Source organism: Pseudorca crassidens, chromosome 12 (genome assembly GCF_039906515.1).
Source record: "Pseudorca crassidens isolate mPseCra1 chromosome 12, mPseCra1.hap1, whole genome shotgun sequence".
NCBI classification, from domain to species: domain Eukaryota; kingdom Metazoa; phylum Chordata; class Mammalia; order Artiodactyla; family Delphinidae; genus Pseudorca; species Pseudorca crassidens.
Window position 1 is genome coordinate 85,661,737 of NC_090307.1, and position 16,710 is coordinate 85,678,446.

The 16,710-nt window shown below is 47.8% G+C and overlaps 1 protein-coding gene and 1 long non-coding RNA gene across 7 annotated transcripts in view; one reads left to right on the top strand and one right to left on the bottom strand.

Annotated features, from left to right (window-relative positions):
• RILPL1 (Rab interacting lysosomal protein like 1) overlaps nucleotides 1–8,867 on the bottom strand; it is a 43,684-nt gene extending 34,817 nt beyond the window's left edge. For 2 of the 6 annotated variants that reach the window (XM_067701092.1, XM_067701089.1), the window contains exons 1-2: nucleotides 7,956–8,861; nucleotides 815–965 (exon numbers count right to left, since the gene is read on the bottom strand). In XM_067701092.1, the coding sequence (XP_067557193.1) occupies nucleotides 815–965; nucleotides 7,956–8,264 (460 nt within the window). In that variant the 5' untranslated portion in view covers nucleotides 8,265–8,861. Of the gene's footprint in view, nucleotides 1–814; nucleotides 966–7,955 lie in introns of all 6 variants that reach the window. The other 4 variants (XM_067701091.1, XM_067701087.1, XM_067701088.1 and 1 more) reach the window with 4 other exon arrangements.
• Nucleotides 8,868–8,978: 111 nt separating this feature from the next.
• Nucleotides 8,979–16,177, top strand: LOC137204187 (uncharacterized). Its single transcript, XR_010933455.1, has 3 exons — nucleotides 8,979–9,383; nucleotides 10,440–10,592; nucleotides 15,254–16,177. It is a non-coding gene; the product is annotated as an uncharacterized lncRNA (long non-coding RNA).
• Nucleotides 16,178–16,710: the final 533 nt, after the last annotated feature.

Consider the following 16,710-nt stretch of genomic DNA (forward strand, 5'->3'; position numbering starts at 1 on the left):
TGGAGTCAAGGTTCTAGATAACTGTTCGTAGGATGAATGACAGTTGGGGGGCTCCAGCACCATTCAGATCTGGGTGGCCACCCTGGGTTGCTCATTGTTAAACGTGTACCCGTGACAAGCACCTCAAATTTCTTCCCAGCACACTTAGAATAAAATCGAAACCTTGGCCTCTAAGGGGCTATGTGATCTGAGCCCTGCTGACCCCACTGACCTCATCTTTAACCACCCTTGGCCTTGATCATCTTCTGTGACACTGGTCTCCTTGGTTTCCATAAACAGTCATGCCCCAGGGCCTTTGCACCTGCTTTCCCCCCAAGATATTTGCATGGCTCACTCCATGACTTCATTAGGGCTCAAATGTCACCTCATCAGAGAGGCCCTCCTTGATCACCATATGCAAAGAAGCACCCCACCAAGTCACCTCTATCATATCCCCCCCAGATTTTAGTTCTTCCATAACCCTGGTCAGAATCTGGAACTGTGTCATCTGTCTGTTTACATAGTTATCACCTATCTCCTCTGCACTAGAACATAAGCTTCCCGAGGGCAGTGGCTTTGTCTTGCCCAATGTGTATACCCAGTGCCTAGAGAAGAGGCTGGAAAAGTGAGGACCCTCGAACAATTTGTCAAATGAACCTCTCGGTTTCATCACCTGTACACCAGGCTACACAATGTCTCTCGGGTAGAGTGATGGTGAGAATCCAAATGACATGAGACACCATTGCTTGGGGACCACGCTCCTGTCACTCGTGATGCCGGTGATGGCAGTGGGAAGAGCCTTCCCCTCACCTCCCATGCTGGCCCCTCCTCTTACCTTCATGCTTCTGGAACTCCTCCTCGGAGAAGCTGACGTCCTTGTGGGAGAGGTTGGTCATGAGCTGCTTGTTCTCCTCCTGCAGCTGGGCGATCTGGGAAAGGAGGTCTTGCGCTTCCCCTCGCCACACGTCCTCCACCAGCTCCAGCTCCTGCGGGGGTGAGGGGCCGGAGTGGGGTCACAGCCTGCTCAGGGCAGCAGCCTTACCCCCCTGACCCTCGGGAGCAGCTCAGGGCTGCTGGGGCTTTGGGTTGTTCCCTTCTCCATGAGAACCAAGCATCGGCAGGTGAGCAGATCAGGCCATCACTAGCCCACATGGCAACTTTACAAAAAACAGAAGGTGTCCTTCCTCTGGGCAAGGCGTGCATTTATGCCGTTAGGACCTGGCCAAGTTAGAAATGCCCTGAAGACAACAATGGCATTGGAACTGTACCTTCTAACTGTCTAGACAGGAGAGAGAGGGTGGAGGGGCAGCCCCAGGCTGCAGGGACCCAAACATACCAATCTCTCGAGGGAGGTCACGTCCCTGATCTTTGGACAGACCCTCCATCAAGACAAACCTCTCTCCAAGGGAGAAAGGGGCTGCAAAGATCCCAGGGATACCACCTGGCCCCGGAGCAACCTGTACATCTGAAACAGGAATCTCTTCAAGCAGACTTGGACGACTCACTCTACAAATCTGAGGCTGTTTCCCTTAGTTGGGGAGCCCTACTATAGAAACTCACAGTGAAGAAAACAAAAACACTCATTTGAAAAGATACATGCACCCCTATGTTTACAGTAGCATTCATTATTTACAATAGTCAAGACGTGGAAGCGACCTAAGTGTCCATCAATAGACGAGTGGATAAAGAAGATGTGGTCCATATATACAATGGAATACTACTCAGCCATAAGAAAGAATGAAATCTTGTCATTTGTAACAACATGTATGGTCCTAGAGAGTATTATGCTAAGTGAAGTAAGTCAGACAGAGAAAGACAAATACCATATGATCTCACTTATTTGTGGAATCTAAAAAACAAACCAAACGAACAAAACAAAATGAAAACATTCTTAGACACAGAGAACAAACAGGTGGTTGCCAGAGGGGAGGCGCTGGAGGCGAGTGAAATAGGTGAAAGGGATTAAGAGGTACAAACCTTCAGTTACAAAATAAATAAGCCACAGGGATGTAATATACGGCATAAGGAAAGTGGTCAGTAGTATTGTAATAACTTTGTACGGGGACAGATGGTTACTGGACTTAGCTTGGTGATCATTTCATAATGTATGCAAATGTTAAATCACTGTATAGCACACCTGAGGCTAATATAATATTGTGTCAACTGTATTTCAGTAAAAAAATAAAATAAAAAAATAAAGGCTCACAGGGTTGAATGTGAGGATAAATAAGATGTCTATAAAAATTATTTTGTGGATGGCTGTAATCAGAGAAACACATAATAACAAGTGTTGGCAAGAATGTGAAGAAATTGGAACCCTGGGCATTGCTGGTAAGAATGTAAAATGGTGCAGCCACTGTGGAAAACGGTCTGGCAGTTCCTCAATAAGTTAAACATAGTTACCATATGACACACCAATTCCACTTGTAGGGTCTGAGAAATGAAAACGTGTGTCCACACAAAAACAGGTACATGAATGTTCATAGCAGCACTATTCATAATCGCCAAAAGGTAGAAACAACCCAAATGTCCATCCGTTGATGAAAAGATGAATAAAATGTGGTGTATCTGGAATATGATTCAGGCAAAAAGGGATGAAATACTGACATATGCTACAATTTGGATGAACCTTGAAAACATGATGCTGAGCAAAAGCAGCTGGTCACAAAAGGGCACACAGTGCTTGACTCCATTGATGGGAAATGTCCACAATAGGTAAATCCAGATACAGAAAGCATACTGGCAGCTTTCTAGGGGCAGAAGGGCTGGCAGGGAGTGAGGAATGACTGTTAATGAGTCTGTGTTTTCTGTTCGGAGTAATGAAAATGTTCTAAAATTGATTGTGGTAATGGTTGCACAGCTCTGTGAATAAACTAAAAACCACTGAACTGTATGCTCTGAATGGGTGAATTGTATGGTATGTGAATTATATTCAGTAAAGCTGTTACCAAAAAAAAAAAAAAGAGGTATTTTGTAAAATCATAAACTGTATAGAATGCTGGTTTAAAGCATGGATACTGGAGCCTGTTGACCTGAGTTTGAATTCTGTTTCCGCCACTTACTAGCTGATGTTGAACAAGTTATTCAACCTTAGGGTGCCTTGGAAATGAGGAATACAGTGCTATATCTACCCCCGTGGGGTGTCATGAGGATTAAATGGTTAATATATGTAGATGTTTGGAATAGGGCCCAGTACCCAGAAAGTGCTAAACATATGTCTGCTGATTTCTGGTCCTCTTACAGCCCATCCCAAGCCGGCCCAGGTGGCCGGATGTCAGCATCGCCTCCTTTCATCTTTTAAATAAGTTCCTAAGTCCTATCTCCTTTGTCAGGAAGCCCGCTGCACTGGGGAAATGAGAGGTAATAACTAAGTACTCGCACAGCTGCTTCAAGGTCACCAGGGGAGGTGAAGGGTGGGGCCAGAGGGCGAAAGTGGTGGTGGAATGATGAAGTGGCCACAGGACCTTCCCACAGGCAGGTGTGGGCTGGAAGCTGAATCAGGCTCTTCTTGCCCTGGTCCTCTCTGCTCCCACCTGACACAGGCTGAGCACACAGAGGGCCCCAGTGCTATCTCAAGTGTAACTGGCTGGGGTAGGCGGAACAATGGTCCCCAGAGAGGTCCATATTCTCATCCCTGGAATCTGAGAATATGGAAATTTACATGGCAAAAGGGATTTTGCAGATGTGATTCAGTTAAGGACCCTGAGATGGGGAGATGCTCCTGGTTATCCCGGTGGACCCAATGTAATCACGAGGGTCCTTAAAAGTGAAAGGAGGCAGGAAGGGCAGAATCAGAGACCACGTGGGGACTTCCCTGGTGGTCCAGTGGTTAAGACTCTGTGCTTCCACTGCAGGGGGCGAGGGTTGGCTCCCCGGGTCGCGAAGCAGAGGTCAGTTAGAGATTTGAAGATGCTACGCTGATGACTTTGAAGATGGAGGAAGGGGTCACAAGTCAAAGGATACAGCTGGCTCCCAGGAGCTGCAAAAGGCAAGGAAACGGATTCTCCCCTAAAGTTGCCCGCAGGAATGAATTTCCTGACACCCGATTTCAACCCAAGTGAGACTCATTTCTGACTTTTGACCTCCAGAATTTTATCCAGTATTACCCATATTGATATTATTCATAATATCATATTACCAATGTGATACTAAACTTGTGTGATTTTTGAGTAAGTTTGTGGTAATTAGTTATAGCAGCAATAGATGAATACAGACTTTAATCCTCAGTTCTTTTTTTTCTTCTCTCAATGAACTAAAGTTGATGCTGGGGGAGCTGGTTCTTGCCTCTGAGCTGACCATGGAGAATTTGATCTTGCCTCGATACCAGCTAAAAAGGCTCTTCCAGGAAGTGGCCCCTGACCAATCACCTCGTTAGCCTCCTCTCAGCACTGTCTTCAAACTCCTTACGCTGGCCTGTGAGGCCCAGCATTAGCAGACCCCTGTACCTCCCTGACTTCACCTCCTACCCCTCTTCCTCACTCGCTCTGCTCTTGTCACACCAGCCTTCTTTGTGTTCCTTGCACACACCAAGCTCACTCCTACATCAGGGCATTTGCACTGGCTGCACCTCCTGCCCAGAATGCCCCTCCCCCAGATCTCTCTATGGCTGGCATCTACACTTCATTCAGATCTCAGCTCAGATGCCACCTCCTCAGGGAAGCCTTCCTGACTGCCCCATCAACTAGACACCATCCCTGGCCAGTCTCTTTTATATTTCCCTGTTTTATCTTCTTCATGGTACTTATCATAAGCTGAAATTTTTTAGAAGTTAAAAAAAATCTATCTCCTCACACTAGAATCACACCATTCCATTAGAGTAGCCATTAGCCACATGTATCTGCTGAGCACTTGAAATGTCACTGGTCTGAATTGAAACATGCAGTGAGGGTTAAACACTCACTGAATTTCAAAGACATAATAGGAAAAAAAGAATGCAAAATACCTTATTAATAATTTTTTTAACTATGTGTGGCGATGGATGTTAACTAAACTTATGTGGTAATCATTTTGCAATATGTACACATGTCAAATCATAATGTAAGCCTTAAACAAATACAATGTTATATGTCAATTATATCTCAATAAAAAATAATTTTTTACATTGATTACATGTTGAAATAATATTTTGGAACGACTGGGTTTGATAAGATATGTTATTAAAATTAACCTCATCTGGGGAATTCCCTGGAGGTCCAGTGGTTAGGACTCTGCGCTTTCATTGCCGAGGGCCCGGGTTCAATTGCTGGTGCGGCCAAAAAAATAAAAATTAACCTCATCTGTGTGTTTTTATCAATGTGACATGCCACATTATATATCTACGGGACAGCACTGCACTAGAAAGCCAGGTCCTTGAGGGTAAAGACCTCACCTGTTGTGGTCGCCACTGTCGCCCAGAACAGTGCCTGGCAATTAGTAGGTACTCAATAAATATATCTGTTGAATGAATAAATGAACAACGTATGCTGTTTATATTATATGCACTTGTATCTGCACAGCCACTGCTTTCTCAAGTCTCTTTGCGTGTTTTTCCTGTCTTCCCTGTTACCCACCCACTGCCTGAGATGAGGACCTGGTTTTCCTTTCCTTTGCATCACCCAAGTCACCTCGAAAGGCACTTTGCAAGCTGCAGTCAGTCAAGAAGGCTGCAGATGGAGTAACCAGGTAGAACATGATGAGACGGTGGCCTAGGTCTGAGTGATGAACAGAGCTGAGTCCGGGGACCTTTTGGGAGGAAGAGTTGGTGGAGGAGAGGGTGCATGCTTTACTGGAGCCATATTTGTCAAGAGAAAGAGAGAGAGAGAGAAGGAAGAAAAAAGGAAGAAAGGAAGGAAGGGAGGGAGGAAAGGTGAGAGGGAGGAATGACGGGATAGACAGATAAGATGAAGGACATGCTAAGATTTCTGTGGAAATAACACCTCGAAGAGCCTTTGAGGCTTACGGGGTGAGGGGAATCAGACAAGTCTCTCTTGATCCCAAGAATATGAAGTAAAGGGGACTGAAGTGGGGATGGGGAAAAAAAGGATTTTGTCCTCCGAATTAGAAAAGATCGTCCTCTGTATTGACAAATGAGCGCTGGCTTTGAACACACTGGTGTTTACTTCCTGGCTGATAGCATTCCAGAAGTGACAAGTGCAGCTGGCTGGGAATTCCACCTGACTCCAGGCCTAGTGGCCTCCAATGGCTCTCAAGGGTGTCTGCCAGTCTGGCTGCGGCAGAACTAAAGTGCTGGGGTGGGGACATAGGTGCCAGGACTTCTTGTGTGACTTGGGCTAAGTCCCTTAGTCCCTGTCAATAAGAGGCAGTTGTATGAGAGGATCTCAAGGTCCCTTCCTTCCGCAACCCCCCGGGAGAGATGGAAGGATCTGGGGTAGGAGTAGGGGTATCTGGGGTGGGGGTGGTGTCTCCAATATCAGCCTAAGAGCCCTCGGTGAAAAACTCTCCCGGCCTAAAAACAATAGTTAACAGTGGTAAGGCCCTCGAAATGGCCCAAGTTTTGTCCTGAGCACTTTAATTCTCACCACAATCCTATGAGATAGGTACTATTATTATCCCCATTTCACAGCTGAGAAAACTGAGGTACAGAGAGACTAGGTGACTTGCCCAAGATCACACAGCCCGTGAGTGACAGGGCTTGAAACCAGGCTATCTAGCTCCCAAGTCCCTGCTCCTGGGAATCTTGACATTAATTACAGGGCAGGGACATTTTCAAGCTCCCAGTGTGATCCTGGAAACTTTGCCTAAGGCTTGGGAGCTTGAATTTCCTACCCGACCCCAGCGCATGGGGACCTTTGGGGGCAAACACAATCAAACCTCCAAAACACTAGTTCTCTTAATCACCCACGGGTCTGCCCTTAGGTTAAGACTGCAAACACGGCCGGGCCTCTGTTCCTTGAAAAGACACAGACCTCAAAGTACACAGTATGTGATGGCTGGCCAGAGAGTTTCAGAGAGGCCAACTGGATTTCCTGAGGCCACACAGCAAGTCAGAGTCTGCTCAGACGCCCTGATCCCCCAAGGAAAAGCGTTTCCTCCCATTCTCAGTCTGAAGGGAGCGTCCCTGGGCTGAGGTTGGGGCAGGAAACCACACGTCTCCCACTTCCTTCTCCCCAGGCACCTTGTCTGGACTCCCGGCCCAGTGAGGAGTCCCTGATTCATGAGCCCAGCGCTTGTTCACAAGGCAGAGGCTTAGCCTTAAAGCTGCCCCAAATCACCTTCCTCCAATTCAAAGAGGGTGGGGAAGAGGCACTAGAATTACCTCCACTGGGGCTGAGACTCTCAGCACTACCTTGGGACAAATTCCCCCCCGCCCCACTGTGATCCTCAGTTTCTTCATCTGTAAAATGAAGAGAATAATCCCTACCTCACAGAGTAAAATCGAGGTGGGGAAACCACCTCAGGTTAATAAACTAGGAGGAACCCTGGACTGGGGTTCAGGGTTCCTTTTTGAAAATTAGAACCCAGAGACTGGCGGTCAATAAGCTCAGTGACTGGAGGTCACATCCCCTTGGCTCTGGAGGGCTCTGGAGTGGGATGAAGAATGCGGCCCGGTATCACATCTTCTCGGGTAACACTGAAGGGCAGGGGCGCTTATTTCATTTCTGGAAAAGAATAATATTATCTAAGCACTCTAGATAGTATCCCATTTAATTTTCATAAGGTGGGTCCTATTAGTATCACCATTTGATATGTGAGGAAATAAAGCACAGAGAGGTTAAATAACTTAGTCACACGGCTATTAAGTGGTAAAGGTGGGATTGGAACTCAGGTCTGACTCCAAAGAACTACTCTTAATCTCTGGGGGTGCGCAGGCTGGGCAAAAGAGGGCCAGCGGCCTCCCTCCTTCCCTCACCCAGTCCGATCGTCTCTCGTCTATTCCCTGTATACACACGTGTGCACCTACAGTTGCCCAGTGCTGAAGGACCCCTAGGTCCCAGCGGCCACGTTGCCGGGATGGGCAGACTGAGGCCACCGCCCACCTTCTGGTGCTTGCGCTCCTTCTCGATGCGGTCCATCCTCTCCAGGCGCAGTCGGTCCAGCTCTAGGCGCAGCTCGTCCAGCTCGGGCGCGACGTGGTGGCGGCTGACCAGCACCTCCAGGATCTCCAGGACACGCACGACCTTGGGCATGAGGCGCGCGATGGCCTCGCAGCCGTGCTGGTCGATGACCCGCTCGAACTCGTGGCCCACGAGCGACGCGATGTCGTACACGTCCATGACGGTCAGCTCCGCCACGTTCTTCTCCAGCGCCGACTCGGCCGCCAACGCCGACCCCCGGTCCTCCTCCATGGCCCCCCGCCCGGCCTCTCCCCCACCCCGCAAACTAGTGCAACTCCCAAACTTGCCGCTGTCGAGGGCAGCGCCGGGCCGGGCCCACCTCTCGCCGCAGCCGCCGGCCCGCGCTTAGCTGGCCCTCGAGCGAGGGCGCACCGGGGGGGCGGCGGGCGTCGGCATGGGCGGAGGCGGCGGACCGGGAGCCGGGGGTCAGCGCGCGGGGCGCGGGTCTCTGCGCCCGGCTCGGCCCGGAGCCTGCTCCCCAGTGGGGGGAGAACGAGGAGAAGGAGGAGGAGGAGGCGAGGAAGGCGCGCGCGTGCGCAGGCCCGCGGCGCCTCCCAAGTTGGGAATCTGAGTTGGGCGCAATGGAGGCGCGGGGTCTGGCTGGAGAGCGGGCCCTGCTGCCCTCTGAAACAGTCCTTGCCGGCGGCTAGTCCCCACGCCCGGGGCCTGGCAAGGAAGGGCGGCCGTGGCTCCTCCGGGAAACTTTGGCGGCGGCGACGCCAGCTGATCAGCTCCCCCCGCGGGGATACCGCGCGCCCCGCCCCGATCCCGGCCTGGAGAGGGGCGCGCCCGGCTTCCGCCGCCCGAGGGCGCCCCGGCGTCCCCGCGGACACCGCACCCTCACCCACCGGCTCCGCAGCCCCCCGCCCCGCCGCTCCACCCGCGGGACCTTCCTTCCCCTTCCCCCCCACCCCCCGCTCCAGCCGGTCCCCCCCCCACCGCGCGTCCGGACGCGCCGCCCCTCCTCCAGTCAGGTCCTGGCTCCTCCTCTCCCACTCCCGCCCCGGCGGAGTCGAGACTAGCCCAGAAGAGAAGGGGAGGAGGGGGTAGGGGTGTGGGTTGCTGGTCTCTCTGGACGATTCACAGTGTCTGGGGCGGCCCCTGCGCTGGAGAGAAAAGGAGGGCTCAAGAGGTGCACTCCGGGATGCGGCCCATCCTGGGGAGGAGTCGAGGACCCCACGGCTCGTAGACCCGTCCGAGCGGCGCCAGGCCCTGCGCTCCAGGAGAGGCGCCCGGGAGAGGGGCAGAAGGGTCGAGGGGTCCTCTGGTCCTTAAGCGGCCGGGCTGCGCTGCCCGCCAGCCACGTCTATTAGCGGCTCCTTGTGACCTAAAAACCACTTCACAGAGGAGGTGAGGCCGGGATTTGGATTTCAGCTTTCTTGTCCCAAGCCCTCTGTCCTTCTGACCTGGCTAGATCCACCTGTCCAGCAGACCACCCCTCCGCGTCCAGACGAGCCTTCCCTGAACAGCCCCCCACCCCACGCATGCGTAATTAGGCGCCCTCCTGTGCATCCCCACATCCGCCTCCTACTCCCATAAAACTGCTCTTTGCATAGTTTTAACTGTGGTTACACATACTCCTCCCCCCATCAGACTGTAAGCTCCTTGAAGTCAGAAAAAATCCCTGAACGCCCTTGTAGCTGTAAAAACCCACCCCAACCTGACACATGTTAATTAAAACTAAAATTTTTTAAGGTTTAAATGCATCGAGCTTTGGCTTTACATTTAGTTTAAAAATGCAGTGTTTACTATGGCCAGGCATTTTTCTAGGTACTTTACAAATATTTCCTCATTTACTCCACTACTTCTCAAAGTGTGGCCTGAAGACCACCAGGGTTCCCCAATACCCAAAGGGTCTCTATGAGGTCCCTTTTGCCGGCTATATATCAGTGAGAGGCTAGATGTTCTTCATATACTGAAACACAGACCAGCATATCGTGATTGACTGAATATGCAGATGCAGATTTGAGGGTCCAGCTCTCTGATGATGAGCTAGACATTAAAGAGATTAGCAAAAATACGAGACAATGCCACTGTCCTTGGTACTTGTTTGTTTGTTTTGAAGCATGGTTATTTTTTATTAAAAAATATTAATGTTAGGGACTTCCCTGGTGGTCCAGTGGCTAAGACTCCGTGCTCCCAATGGAGGGGGCCCGGGGTTCGATCCCTGGTCAGGGAACTAGATCCCGCATGCCGCAGCTGAGAGTTTGCATGCTGCAACTAAAGATCCTGCATGCCACAACTAAGACCTGGCACAGCCAAGTAAATAAATAAAAATAAATATTAAAAATAAAGTTCATGTTAACATGTCATGTGTCTATTTTAAATTAATTTTTAAAAAACAGCTTAAATTTCTAGTTACAGTAGATATCAATAGATATAACATATCTAACAAAATCTCTTTAGGGTCTTCAATGGTTCTTAAGAGTGCCCTCGGAAGAAGGTCCCTGAAGAACTGCTGCCTTACAACATCCAAAGAAGTATTATTCTCCCTACTTTACAAAAGAGGAAACTGAGGCACAGAGAAGCCAAGTCCCTCGCCCAAGGCCAGGCAAGCTGGTAAGTGCTAAAACTGGGGTCAGATCTGTGCACAGCAATCCAATAAAGTGGACCTATGATTATCCCCACCCTAAATCAAGAACAGTGAGGAATAGGGAGGGACATTAACTTCCTGTAGCTACTGTAACAACTTGCCATAAACTTGGTAACTTGAAACAACAGAAACATTCTCCACCAGTTCTGGAAGCGGGAAGTCTGAGATCAAGGTGCTGTCAGGGCCCTGCTCCCTCTGATGGCTCTAGAGGAGGATCCTTCCTGGCCTCTTCCAGCTGCCAGCTTCCTTAGCTCGTGGCAGGATCGCTCCAATCTCTGGCCTTCTCTGTATCTCTGTCTCCTCCTCTGAATCTCTTATAAGAACACTTATCGTTACATTTAGGACCTACCCACACAATCCAGAATGATCTTATCTCAAGATTCTTAATCATATCTGTACAGACACTTTGAAAAATAAGGTCACATTGACAGGTTCCAGGGATTAGGATGTGAACATAGCTTTTTTTTTGGGGGGGGGAGGGTGTGTGTCAGGAGGGGTGGCACCATTCAACTCACCACAAGAGGTTAAGTAACTTGCTTAGGGTACCACAGCGGGAGGGATGGAGCTGAACCCAGTGGGTGCCCATGGTGAACTAAGGGATAAATAATGAATGCCCAGATTGGGGCAACTTTACCCTCAAGGTAGCAAAGATGTACTGAGAGTCTTCTGGGAGGGGACAAGGGAAGAGGAGCCACAGTGCCAGCCTGCAGCCTGAGCCTCGGGACCAGGGCAGGAAAGGGATGGGAGAGTGGAAGGGATGAAAATGACTTTAGGAAGGGAAAGAGGAGGCAAGGGTCCAAGGTGACCCCCCCGCAAATGATGAGACTGAGTGCTTAGGAGAATGCTTACAATCTTAAAAAATGTAGGGAGAGGCAGTTGATCCTGATGCTTAAGCATCCAGACCTCTCTGCTTTGTGACCTTGGTCTAGTCACTGACTGGGTGTATCATGATCACACTTGAAAAAATTAATTTCTTCATATCAAATATCCAGTCTTCAAAATTTCAATTGTCTCATCAGTTTACTTCTTTAAAGTTTGTTTGTTTAACCCAAGATCCAAATAATGTTTACATATTGCAATTGGTTGATATGTCCCTTAGTCTCTTTTAATCCTCCATCTCTTTTTTTTTTCTTCTCCTTCCCTTGAAATCTATTAGTTGATGAAACAGGATTATTTGCCTTTTAGAGATTCTCAGTCTGGATTCTGATGATTTCACCACTGTGAAATTTCACCTTTAATATGTTTGTTCCCTATAGTTTCTTTAGACTGGTGTTGGATGGAGAGATTGATTTGAGTTGAGTTCGGTTTATTTGGTGGTGATGCATTCTAGCATCTTTCTTTATTTTGGAGGGATTCTGTTCTGTTTATTTAGCTATAGATCACATACAGTGACATTAACCCTTTTAAAGTGTGCCATTCGGTAGTTTTTAGTACATTTACAAGGTTGTGCAAGCATCACCACTCTCTAATTTCACATTTTCATTAACCTCCCCATAAAACCCTGTACCCATTAGCAGTCACCCTCCATTCCCCTCTGCCCCCAGCCCCTTGTGACCACGAATCTGCTTTCTGGGTCTACAGATTTGCCTGTTCTGAACATTTCATATAAATGGAATCATAGACTATGTGGCCTTTTATGTCTGGCTTCTCCCACTTAGCATCATGTTTTTAAGGTTTATCTGTGTTGTAGCCTGTGTCAGTGCTTCATTCCTCTTTACGGCTGAATCATGTCCCGTTGTAAGGATGGACCACATTTTGTTTATTCATCCATTGATGGACTTTTAGGTTGTTTCCACCTTCCCTGTTGTTTTGCCTGTTGTAAAAACAGTACTTTTCTTCAGATCACTTTGTAGGAACATCTTCTCCTCACAGATCTCCTTGTTTCTGGGAGATGACACAGGCTCCAGAAGAGGGTAGGGGGGAAATGGGAAAAGGGCTTTATCCAACCAGGGAGCTCACAACTATTGAGTGAGTACCTTCTGTGTGCCAGGTGGGGCAATCCTGCGACCACCAAGCTGCTTTCTCTCTAGGCATCTGCCTATTCTAGACATTTCGAATAAATGGAATCATACCATATGTGCAGGAATAAGAGAAGACCATAGGCCATGTGTGTGAATCCCAGGTAAAAAAATAGGCTCTATTTGTGTGAGTCAGCATACTGGATTGGATGGGGCAAGTTGGGGAGTGGTGGGGAAAGAGGTTGAAGAGAGGACCAGAAACTGATTCTGGGGCCAAGTTCATATTTGATGCAGTAAGTATGTTATATGATCTTCTGCAAGTCATTGAATCATTCTTTGTCTTAGCTTTTCATCTGTAAAATGGGAATAACCCCAATCATACCTCCCTCCAGGATTTTTGTGGGGATTAAATGAGTTAAAATACGTAAAGTGTTTCGATCAGAGGCTGGCACGTAGTAAGAGCTACATTTATGTTATCTATTGCTATTTATATTATTATTGTTGTTGTTGTTACTATTACATTTGCTTTTATTGTTACCCCTGAAGCATTTAGTTCGGAACAATGACATCATGGAATCAACACTGTTGTGTGACTGTTAGAGGAATTGGAAATTAGGGAAACCAAGTCCCATCAATTGTACCTGCAAAATATCTCTCAAATTCTTCCACTTTTCTTCACCTCCCTGAAACCACTCTAGCCCCACTTAATATTATTTCCCCTCCTGGAAGGCTACTGTAGGCTTCTAACCGAGTCGTCTGCTTCATCTTGTCTTCTTTCTAATCTGTCTTCTACACAGCAGCCAGTAATCTTGATAAACACGTACTTTTTATCACTCCAGGTATCAATGCCAAGTTACAATAAGCCCAAAGTCCTTCCCATGGCCGACAGGACTTTCATAGTGTCATCCGTGTCTACCTCTCCATCTTCATCTCACACTTAATCGGCTCACTCTCTAAGCACCAGCCACCCTGCTATTCCTTTAGTCCTTCTATGTACCATGGTTTATCTATTCCAAACTCAAATCCCTGGTAAGAGCATCCAAATGGCTGAGCTTGGGTCATAGCCAGTGCCCTGGGATCAGACGAAGCAAAGTTTAACTTTTTCAGCTTCCATCAAAGGAATAAAACTCTGCTTTCACCAAGAATCACACAGGGATGGATCACATAGGGGTGGACAGCCCAAACTTAGAAAGGGAGTTCAGATGCTGAACAGGAAACAACACATGACTTGTTGAGGGGGCCATGCAAATTTGGGTCCGAGCTGAATTGTTGGGAAACAATAGAAAAGGAATTAAAGATCAGTCCACTAGAGGGCCTCTTTCTCCATCCATTCCACACACAGCATTCAACCTCCCCTCCCAATAACACAGAACAGCTATCTAAAGACTATGGGCTTGCTGAAAGATTTGTGAATAAAAAGATATAATGTCTTTGAATTGCTTTAAAATAACCCACTGGGTCGGTGGGATGGTTGGGAATATGGATAAAATGAAGACTGGCCTTTTTGTTAATAATTGTTGAAGCTGGGTGATGGGTACATGGAACTTCATCATACTATTTTTCTTCCTTCTGTAATATTAGAAAATTTTCATTAGAAATTAAAAAAATTAATATAGACTATGGACTTGAGTGAATGGCAAAATATTAGCTTTCCTTGGCTGAGTTTTGTTTCAGCCGTGGGTAAAAGAAGAGAGATTTGATGCCACCAACAGGAATAGAAGATCTGGAGGCAGGGAGGAGAGAAAGGATGAGTGGGTGCTGGGACCTCCCATGGTTATAGGGACAGGAGGAAGAGCCAGTTGCATGGGCATGTGGAAGAGAGAAGCAGTGATTATGTGGAAGGAGAAGTTACTGCTTCCTGGAAAATCAGGCCACCAGTGCCTGAGAAAGCACACTAGGACTGGAGAGGGAACTTCGGGGCACTAGAGTGTAGCTCCCCTGTGCTGTTGCCATAGACTATCTGATAGATTGAATGTCTGTGCCCTGCAAATTCATATGTTGAAAACCTAACCCCGCAATGTGATGATGTTAGGGGAAGGGGCCTCTGGGAGGTGATGAGGTCATGAGGATGGAGCCCTCATGCATAGGATTAGTGCTCTTATAAAAGAAATGCTGGAAACTCCTCACCCCTCCCACCATGTGAAAAGACAGAGGTCTGTGAACCAGGAAGGGAGTTCTCACCAGACACCAGATCTGCCAGTGCCTTGATCTTGGACTTCCAGCCTCCAGAACTGTGAGAAATAAATTTCTGTTGTTTATAAACCACCCAGTCTATGGTACATTTTTTTTACCTCCTTTTTAAAAAAATTGAGGTATAGTTAACATACATTGTGTAAGTTTAAGGTATACAACATGTTGATTTGATCCCTTTATGTATCGCAGTATGACTGCCACCGTAGCATTAGCTGACATCTGCATGTCTATGGTTTTTTGTTATAGCAGCCAAAGCTGATGAAAACAGACTAGTTTACGAGGACCCTTATTTTTCAGGAGACTGAGTAGTCTTCTGCTCTACTTGCCCTGTCCCTTGGGCTCAATCCCAAGGGCTGACCACCTGAAATAGCCTCACACCCTCTCTTCTACCCACAAGAACCTTGACTTCCCATGGTTGTTAATCTAGATTATCTTCCTCTTCCTTACTCCCTCCTCTTCCTCCTTTAATTTGATAGACTTGAGATGGCCGTGAACTGTTCTCATATCGTCATTTCATCTTTAAACACCAGTACGTCACGCAAGACTCAGTTTGTTCTGCAGTGATTCTACTTAATGGTCAACCCCCGTCCCCCAACTCAAGGACATTATATGGAAGATAATAATGTCCCCAAACCCATCGTGGAAAACCTTAGTAACAAGAGTCTTTAAAGTGCATTGGGCACGCTCTCTGAATTTCAATGTCTGTTTCCACCTGTAAATACTGGGTCTGTGTAGATTTTCCATTACAGTTACATTAATTTGGTAGCACTTCTCTGCTTTGAGGGTCTCATCCACTTAAATGGTTGGGCTCTTAATTAAATAAAATGTTTAAAGAAAAATATTTAAATAGTAAAAAAATCACCCACTGCCCTTGTATGGGTTCCTTAAAAAGCTTATGAGCTAATGCTTTACTGGAGGGTATGATAGCAGGGAAGCAAGAGTCAGGGAAGAAGGGAAGTGAGGCTGAAAAGGAGGGAGAGCAAATTCAAGGTGGAATATTACCGAAGTTGGTCCAGCTTTGCAGGAACACTCAGCCGGATGCTTAATCTAATGGGAGGTCTCTGGGGAGAATGTGTGAAACTGCTGAATCTCAAAACTGTCCAATAGCACAGACAGAGGTATTGGGGGGGTATATGGAGGGTGGGGAGAAGATGAGCGATTTATCTGCCCGCTCCTTTATGTCTCTCATTAGTCCTCCCGTTGGGGCATTAACCTCCCTGCTTCTCTAGGCAGACCTCCCCTAGTTGGGTTGGTCCTGGGTGCTGAGACAGCCGCAGCCTTTGCCCCTGTGGTCTTCTGAGACCATCAGAACTTGTAGGAGCCGAGGTGACCCTGGCACTGCACAGGGTTCTGGCACCACAGGAACAGTGTGAGCTGTAGCTGATGCTGTTCATGCCGGGAAGAGAGACAAGTATCCCAGGTGGAGGTGGGGGAGGGTACAGGTGGGACAAACGGCTCTGGGTCTGCCACACCCATAATCCGTCCATTTACAAAGTTATGGATGCGGGCTTCCCTGGTGGCGCAGTGGTTGAGAGTCCGCCTGCTGTTGCAGGGGATGCGGGTTCGTGCCTCGGTCCGGGAAGATCCCACATGCCGCGGAGCGGCTGGGCCCGTGAGCCATGGCCGCTGAGCCTGTGCGTCCGTCCACAACGGTGAGAGGCCCGCGTCCGCAAAAAAACAAAACAAAACAAAAGTTATGGATGCAGTAGGCTTCTTCCCATCCCATTTCACTCCCAGGTAACTACTGTTGACAGTCTGATCCATGCGCTTCCTGATTTTTTCCTGAGAATATCTAAACACACATTTATTTTTTAAATGGAAGCATGACATACATATTAGTAAGCAATTTGCTTTTTTCACTTAACATTACCCTGTAATTATCTTTCCAGCTCAGCATATATACATCTACTTCGTTCTTTTTTTCTTTCTAAAT